Genomic DNA, 8,863 nt, shown 5'->3' on the forward strand with positions numbered 1-8,863 from the left:
CTTCATAGTAAATACGAAAGTCAATTCACAATGATAATAATAATCAAACTTGTAACAAAATAGAACATGATTATAAGCAAAGATTGATAGTGACTAGCAATGGAATCAAAGATTCAAGTTTCGTCAGCTGAATGTACCTACATCTCAGAGTTGATATTCACTCCGAGACTTGAACCCAGTACTATTCGGTTCAAACACCATCACATTATCCACTAACCTACTGGGTCCAGACATCCACTAGCTTATACAACAGGATGAAGTTTTACTTCATTTTAGAACAGAATTGAATGTAAAAGCTGAATTTTAACTTTCTTTAATGACAACAATTTTAGTGTGATGAAGTGAAAATTGATATGAATGACGAAGCATGTTTGTATACTTAGAAAGAAAAGAAAGAATCTACATAGTAACAGTGAATCAATAATGAAAAACAATTCGACTTTATTCATGATTATTTGATTACAATTAGTTACAATTACTAATGATCATATCATTTGATCTATTTGATTAATAACCGCTTGTCTTTGATCTTTGTGACAGTAACGTGTGTGTCTCCTAGAAGATTATTGATTAGTTCTTAGCTAAAGAACGTTTATCAAACGATCTAGTACATACAAAATATCTTTGCTTATTGTCAATGTATACAACATTAAAAGGTATTTCCTGGAGTTCTATTGTGAAGTAGTGACCAGTGGAGTTGAACCAAATCTGTTGTGAGATAGTATTTCACTGAAGACAATGGTGGATGTGTCGTTCGATTTCGCGGATTAGTTGATGTTAGACATTTACACCGTTGGATGCCGGCTCATTGGTCTAAATGTCAAACGTTCGCGCGACACTGATATGTCGTGGGTTTTAATCTGCAAAGGCGGGACCATGAATAGGTGTCTACAAGCTATTAACAAATATCACTAGTCACTTAAGACAAATTTAAAACATGAAACTTTACAGTAACATTTTAATAGTTGAACATAAAACATCAGATGTTGCTATATCAATTATCATCCTACCATTATCATTTGAATGATAATATTTTCATTGCTTCATGTTTAGATTTCATATAATTCATCTGTAAAAAAGCTTCGAACTTGTATAACCTAACACTATTAATTTAATCATTTAGTTTATGAGTCAATTAAAGTTAGACCAGCATGGAAAACCTGGAAGCATTGGAAGGTCATTTCGACCGATTGTGGGAATTCTCAGAAGTGCGCATCCACGATCCCACCTCTAGAGGTTCAAACCTAGGAACTATTAGTCTAGCGTGCGAACGCTTAACCTTTAGGTCACTGAGCTGGCCGGCATCCAATGGTGTTACTACTTAACTTCAACCAATCCACGAAATCGCGCCACCGTGAATTCAATTATGAAATTATTACAATCTCCACAATGTTGAGCAAATATAATCTGATCGTTAATTTTTGCTGTTTCAGTAAAAGTTTCAGATTTTTCTGGTAAGTGTAATAGAACCCTGTAATGTGTTCACTTGAACAACACGTAATTTTAACGGTGTGATATTCTTATGAACAAGAATACGGATAGGGATAACCATATGTATTTCAATATTAAATTACAGAATATCTGAGAACCATACAGTAAATACCTCACTGTAAAAAAATATTCATCAATCGTCTCAGAATTCATCGCTTTTTCGTTTCCACATCAATTATTCTCTGTTGTCATTCTCTTCTGTTCGATCTTCTCAAACTCCTATCGCCAGACATTCCACTTTCGATTAATGATTCATACTACTTATATCTGTCAATATCAGTAGCACACACTACGATGTGATTATACATACTTATGAATTTGATATTTTGAGATACTGTAACGTCTGCTTGATCTTTCATTTTTTCTTTCAAAAGAAATTCTCCAAAGTGTACATGTAATTTCTTGTTCAAGATACCTAGATTCTGACTAATGTATTATTGCTTAGACGCCTAGTTTATCTACATCGATTGAAATAATCAACTGATAACATTGACTTTCTGGAAAATCAACTTAAAGTCAGTGCTCAATAAATTCAATGCATTATAATCATTGTTGTTCATAATATACTATCGTTAAGTTTTGAGAAACTAAGAAAAAAATTAGTCAATATTGAGATTGCAAACCGATCATAGATAGACTACCATTAAAAACTTGGATTCACTGGACGATCGTTTCGTCCCAGTATGCAACTCCTCAGAAATGCGTATCCACGATCTAGCACTCGGCAAACTAATCCAGGTCTTTTAGTCTTACTGACGAACACTTATCCTCTACATTAATGGGCCAACATCTAATGTCCAACTTCAACCAATCCACAAGATTATGCGACCATCTTTCATTGTCTTCAGTGAGTAACTGACTCATAACAGACACTGTTGAACTGCATTGATTATGGCCTCTCACTAGAACTTTGAAAATTCCTTCTTGAAGCTAATCACTAATGATCACATGATAATCACTTGTATAGATTTATAAAGATCCATACTAGTACTCTAAAGAGAATCTCAAATAAAAGGTAACCAAAATTATGTTCATAATGTTTGGAATCCAACTTTATCACATTGTATGATTAATAATACTCAGCTCAATCTCAACTTTCTTGTAAGTTATTTGTATAATTAATGATTTGTATGAATTATTATTGATATTTGAGTAGAGTAAACATGAATTGATGAATATTTAAACATGCTTATAATCTTTAGATTTGTATAGAGTAAACAATATGTAATAAGTTGTCTATACGATGTTGTTTATTGTAGTGCTGTGATTCTAAACGTTAAATACACATTTCATAGTTGAATTAATGAGTCGATTAAAGATACATCATTATTGGAAACCTAGATATATTGAACAGTCGTTTCATCCCAGTATGAAACTCCTATGTAGTACGTATGCACGATCCCGCACCATAGGGATCCGAACATACGACTTGTGATCTCGTTCGTGAACGATTAACCTGTAGGCCATTGAACCATCATCTGAAGGTGTTCATGTCTAACTTCAACTAATCCATGATATATTACGACTATCCACCATTACCTTCAGTGATTAACTGCCTCACAACAGAATTGGATCTACACCATTGGTCACAGCTTCTCACCAGAACTCCAGGAAATACATCTTGAAGTCATGATGTTTATTATTAGAATGGGGATTTGTGGAGATTGTAGTAATTTATATTCTATACTTCAGAAACAATAATACTGTACAATACAAATGAACAATATATATATATAACAGACGGTAGGATGTACCACTCTTTATTCGTATCTTCAAACAATGTACAATATTAGATGATACATGTAATCTGATTGTATGTGTGTGAAAGATGCTTCCTGGTATATTAAAACTTTATTCTCAATATTATGTAAAAACCTGACAATTGGGAAGCTTTACACTGTTTCTTATTTTTTTGTGGATTAGTATGTTATTTCTACCTTTCTTATACACACATGAATACTGTGTAATGAATATCAATAATGAGTTAGGATAGCCTCATTTGTTCACCACAATTTTGACCTTGAATATGTTAACCAATCAAAATGAAGCGGGAATTATTATTTAAATTAGTGTGATCAATGATGGAGAGTTTGTTTAGTTCTCTATTGTTTTTACTGAATTATATGAAAAATGTCAAGTTTCATACAACGAAATTATCACTTCATCATGCTATGAATATGTCAAGTGTACTATAGTTTAGTCATGATGAAAGAAAAAAGATCTACGATATATCAAAAGACATACGTGAAGTAATCGACTGACTAGATAAGCGGAAATGTAAATGTAACTATTGACTACAATACACTTAGATGATTTATAAATGTGCAATACATAGTCCAAGTCTCAATAATGATTATACAATTTCTTTTTTAGGGGCTGGTTTTTCAGTTAGAAACTGATGAACATCATTTAATTATCATGGACATATCATCATGTGTTTTATCTTCAGTTTTCCTCTCCTTAAATACTCATTCTTATATTGTTGAATTGTATTTCGAACATCAAGTACATTATGCATAAATATGTATTTCATTATAGTCCAGTTTACCATCTCATTCCTAGATCAGGTTAATTAGAGATTGAGAAAAGAAAGGCGGATTTCGTTCTGTACAAAGCTCAGTGATTGGATTCAAGGATGATTTGAACATATTATTGTTCCAATCATCAGTGACAAGTTTCTTTCAAGGCAAGAATGATAAGTTAAATTAAACAGGATCATAAATATTTATGTACTGAACGATTATTAATATGCTAGATGCTGTTATAAATAATGTTATGAGGATTCATTTGAAGTAGATGTTCATCAAGTTACTTAATGAAAATCAATAATCCTAAGACTATGATCATGATCAAATCAGTATATCAGGCTAACGAGTATAAATACATCCTGTTCATGTACGTCTAGATGGATTGATGTATACATTTCAACAGAAACGTTTCATGATTGTAAGTGTGACTTTGATTGAACGTGTCGAATTGTCTGATCATTTGTCTTTAAGGATTCTCAGACAAACACGTTGGTGATTTTTCTCCATCATTAAAAAACTACTTCATAGTAATCTTAATACAATTGTGAAAGTATAATTTCATAGTACTTAGGAGTCGAATGTATGGGATGAATTCAGTGAGTCATTTATGTTTGACAATTTTTTATTTATTGTGAAGCTGTAGTGAACGAGAACACATAGTGGAGACAATCGAATTTATTTGAATACGAAATTACAGAACCTCTTAGTATAATCTGAGAACCATACAATGAGCACTTCATTTGCAAAATCTTAATCAATCGTCTCAAACTTCATAGTTCCTTTATTTCCACAACAATGATTCATTGTTCTCATTGTCTTTTCTTCGATCTGCTTAACATTCTACCGTCAGGTATCTCACTTTCTTCTAGTGATACATATTATTTATATCTGTCGACATCAGTAGCACACCACAAAATCATTCATTCAAATTTGAATGATGATTGCTGTAAAACGCATTCGGCAAACATCGAAATGGTGTTCGTTGTAAATTTTATGCGAAATATTGCATGACAATTTAGTACTGGTATGATAATATTATCAATGAGGCTATCGATTTATTAAGCTGCGATGAGTTGGTTCGTCGAAATTATGGAGTGCCGAAGGTTATTCACATTTGCGTAGTTTGCCGCTTTAGGTTCGTCGTCTGTCTCATTATTGGGTCGTATAAATTGTTGCTGTCAAAATATACAAACCACCGACCCTTGTATACAATCATCGACTTAAATCGCGTTTGTGAATAACAGAATTAAAAATAAGTCACATATGAGAATAGATTACGAAAACATGTATTTCATACAATCGTTGACCTAGACAGACAATCAGACGAACGTTGTGAAACGAAATCAGATGACATGGAGTGTAAAAGGCAAGTGACTCAATGCATATAATCGAAAAAATAAATTACAGATACGTGATAAATAGGATAAGTAGTTACTTACAGACGTGCACAAAAAAAAACAGTCAGGGTTAATAAGCCAATAATTAACAAAGTCAAAATGTGGCTTGTGGAGAATGAAGCAAGAAGGAAAAAATAAAATAACCTGTATGGACTTGATAACAGTATCAACCATTATAACAATGGAAAGTAAATATATAGTAATCGTTGCAAAATGTTTGAAACATTCACAACTTCAATAGTTTTCTACAGAATTGATATCGTATACTACTCCAAACAACTCCGCCTGTAGCTCTTCGCATACACATGAACAAATACAGGTAAAGACAGCCAGTGTAGCTGGGTCATAAAAATCTCGACATCTGAGGGAAAACACGGAATACAATGGACAGCTCAGAATCAGTGAGACAATTTGGACTTCGCAGATGACCTAGCCCTCCTAGCCCATGCACACGAACAGATGCAGATAAAGACAGCCGTTGTAGCAGCAGTCTCTGCATCAGTAGGCCCCAGCACACACAAGGAGAAAACCAAGGTCCTCAAATTCAAAACGGAGAACAGCAATCCAATCATTCTTGATGGCGAAACTCTGGAAGATGTAGAATCCTTCACATATCTGGGAAGCATCGTCGATAGACATGGAGGTTCAGATGCAGACGTAAAGGCGAGGATTGGCAAAGCAAGGGCCGCATTCCTACAATTGAAGAATATGTGGAACTCAAAACAACTGTCTGTCAACCAATATCAAAGTGAGAATCTTCAATACGAACGTCAAGGCAGTTCTACTGCATGGAGCTGAAACTTGGAGAACTACTACAACCGTCATCAAGAATGTACAAGTATTTATAAATGGTTGTCTACGCGAGATACTCAACATCCATTGGCCAGATACCATCAGTAACAACCTTCTCTGGGAGGTAACGAACCCGCCTCCTGCTGAGGAGGAAATTAGGAAAAGACGATGGAAATGGATAGGACATACATTATGGAAATAATCAAACTGTATCACGAGGCAAGCGCTAACTTGGAATCCTGATGGGAAGCGGAAAAGTGGAAGGCCAATGAACACATTACGTCGACAAATAAAAGCAGATATGAAAAGAATGAATGAAAACTGGAAAGAGCTGGAAAGGATTTCCCAGGACAGGGTTGGTTAGAGAATGCTGGTGAGCGGCCTATACTCCTTCACGAGGAGTAACAGGCGTAAGTAAATAAGTACTACTCCAAACATTTAGCTTACAATACACTCATTATTAGTATTCTAGGTTACAAAATACCATAGATGTAAGTTTAAACTTGAGTTTTCTACTTGCTTGTTGTAATAAGCAACCAAATGTGAAAACTTTGAATGCTTTCATCACAAATTGACATCAGCTATAATGAATGAATTTCGCGCCAAAATTCTAGATCTGTGATCTTAAATGTGATTTGTTCATCCATAAAGTGATAGTTTCACCAAATTTTATTTTGTTTATTCCTTTCTTAACTGAAGATCGAAAAATAGGAATGGTCACTAGTTTCAGGTAGTTAATTTGAAGTACTGAACATGTATAGGTCATTTCAGCTGGAGGGCATATTATTTTTAGAATAAATTTCGAAACTCACTGGAATTCAACGTATATAATGAATTTAACTGTAGGTCCTAGGTTGGAGTTTCGTGCAGGGGCTCGTGCATGTGCACTTGTGAGATGTTCCATACCGGAAAGAAACGGTCTTCTCGTGCTTTCAGGCTTACGATCGATGTCTTACAGTAATCTGTTCAAAATTTCAATGAGATTTTCACGAATTATTTAGACAAATGGGAAGAACTGAGGGAAGTGAATTGACTTCACTGTTAAGTTAGTAAACTTTCTTGAAAAACAAGTCAAACATTTAACAAAAAGATTGATAACGGTTAATAGCGTAATCGAAGACAAGCAATTTTCCCTACTTGGAGCTTAAAATGGATGACTAATACTGATCAATTCATGATTTCATTGAAATACAAGCGTTTCCGCAACCTCAAACTATAACTTCAGATATTTCTCGAAGAGTATAGTTGCTACCTAGCACTAATCACTATTAAACAAGTTTAAATATAGCTGTATCAAATAAATACAATCATTCATAAACCATCAGTTACGTGGATAAATGTACGTATGATATCGTAGATTACAGCATATATACAACTACAATGCTTGATGTGTCTGTTTTAAAGACACAAGTGTACAATGTGAATGAATCTTGCATGTAAATAAACTTTACTTCACGTTCTGAATACGTGATTAAACTTAGTTTAAAAACTGTTAGTCCGGTGTATGCTACTGATTTCAACAGATATAGGTAGTATATATCATCAATCTAAAGTGAAACGTCTGGCTTTAATAGTTTAACAAGATCAAAGAAAAGAGAATGAAAACAAAGAATAGTTGCTATGGAAACAAAAGAACTATAAACTTTGAGACGATTGATTTACATTTTGTCAATGAGGTGTTCACTGAAGAAAAAAACATTATTAGGCAAAGATGGATAGTGGCGAGCAGAGGAATCCAGTTTGACGCGCGTTTCGTTCAATTTGAGACTCATCAGCTGGATGTCGGTAGGTCTGGGATGCAGGTGCATCCAGCTGACAAGTCCCAAATAAGACGAAACGCGCATCAAACTAGACTCCACCACTCACCACTATCCATCTTTGCTTAAAATAAAGCTTGTCACTTAAGGGAATATCTAGGAAATCCTCACAGTATGCACATATGCCAACATGAGACTGATCAATTGTAGTCCTTAACAACAATCGGAAGATACAAGTTAAACAACATCAAGTGAATTTAAGAGAACACTGTTATTATTATCATTATTAAAGGAATTCACTTCATTTGATTACAATACATTAAGAGTAATGATGAAATAGTTTTATCCAAATGTAATTAACTGACAAACCAATCACTGAAAGATCAAACATGACATAATTCTTACTGATCATAATAATTATAAGAAAGAAACATTACAATAACATAATGGTTCATGAAAGGTTCTTCATTCCCATATTGGATCATTGTATTGAGAAGAATGTTATAATACAATGTTACCTTTAAAAAAGGCAGCATTGGGTAATTTACACTATTAGATACAAGTGTAGTGTAAAGTACATTTCTAAGATGAATGATCTCTTCAAAACATCTGGAGTAAGACAATGAATATGCTTTTGACTGAGATTATTAACCTATTGATGTTAGACAACCATTAAAAACCTGGAAGTTGAATCTCTAGAGGTTAATTGTTCGTGAGCGAGAATGAAGGTTCTGGATTCGAATCCTGCGAGTGGAGTCGTGGATACGCACTACTGGAGACTCCGAAAATAGGACGAAACGTTCATCCAGTACTTCCAAGTTCTTAATAGTGGTCTAACATCAATCGGTTCAAGATTTCAATAAGAAATAAAAATTACATAATTCATTTGCAAATTTCT

General features: G+C 34.0%; 1 protein-coding gene across 1 annotated transcript; it reads left to right on the forward strand.

The window, feature by feature from the left end:
* The first annotated feature begins 4,312 nt into the window (after positions 1–4,312).
* On the forward strand, positions 4,313–7,826 carry LAMC1_11 (Laminin subunit gamma-1). The gene has a single exon (XM_051208386.1). It carries the CDS (start codon positions 5,876–5,878, stop codon positions 6,212–6,214), a length of 339 nt encoding a protein of 112 aa, XP_051065105.1. The 5' UTR covers positions 4,313–5,875; the 3' UTR covers positions 6,215–7,826.
* Positions 7,827–8,863: the final 1,037 nt, after the last annotated feature.

The sequence above is a fragment of the Schistosoma haematobium genome, chromosome 5 (assembly GCF_000699445.3).
Source record: "Schistosoma haematobium chromosome 5, whole genome shotgun sequence".
In the NCBI taxonomy this organism is placed as follows: domain Eukaryota; kingdom Metazoa; phylum Platyhelminthes; class Trematoda; order Strigeidida; family Schistosomatidae; genus Schistosoma; species Schistosoma haematobium.

Bases quoted from the DNA above. Each gene is read 5' to 3' on its own strand.
- LAMC1_11 (XM_051208386.1), top strand. From the start codon at position 5,876: ATGCAGATAAAGACAGCCGTTGTAGCAGCAGTCTCTGCATCAGTAGGC.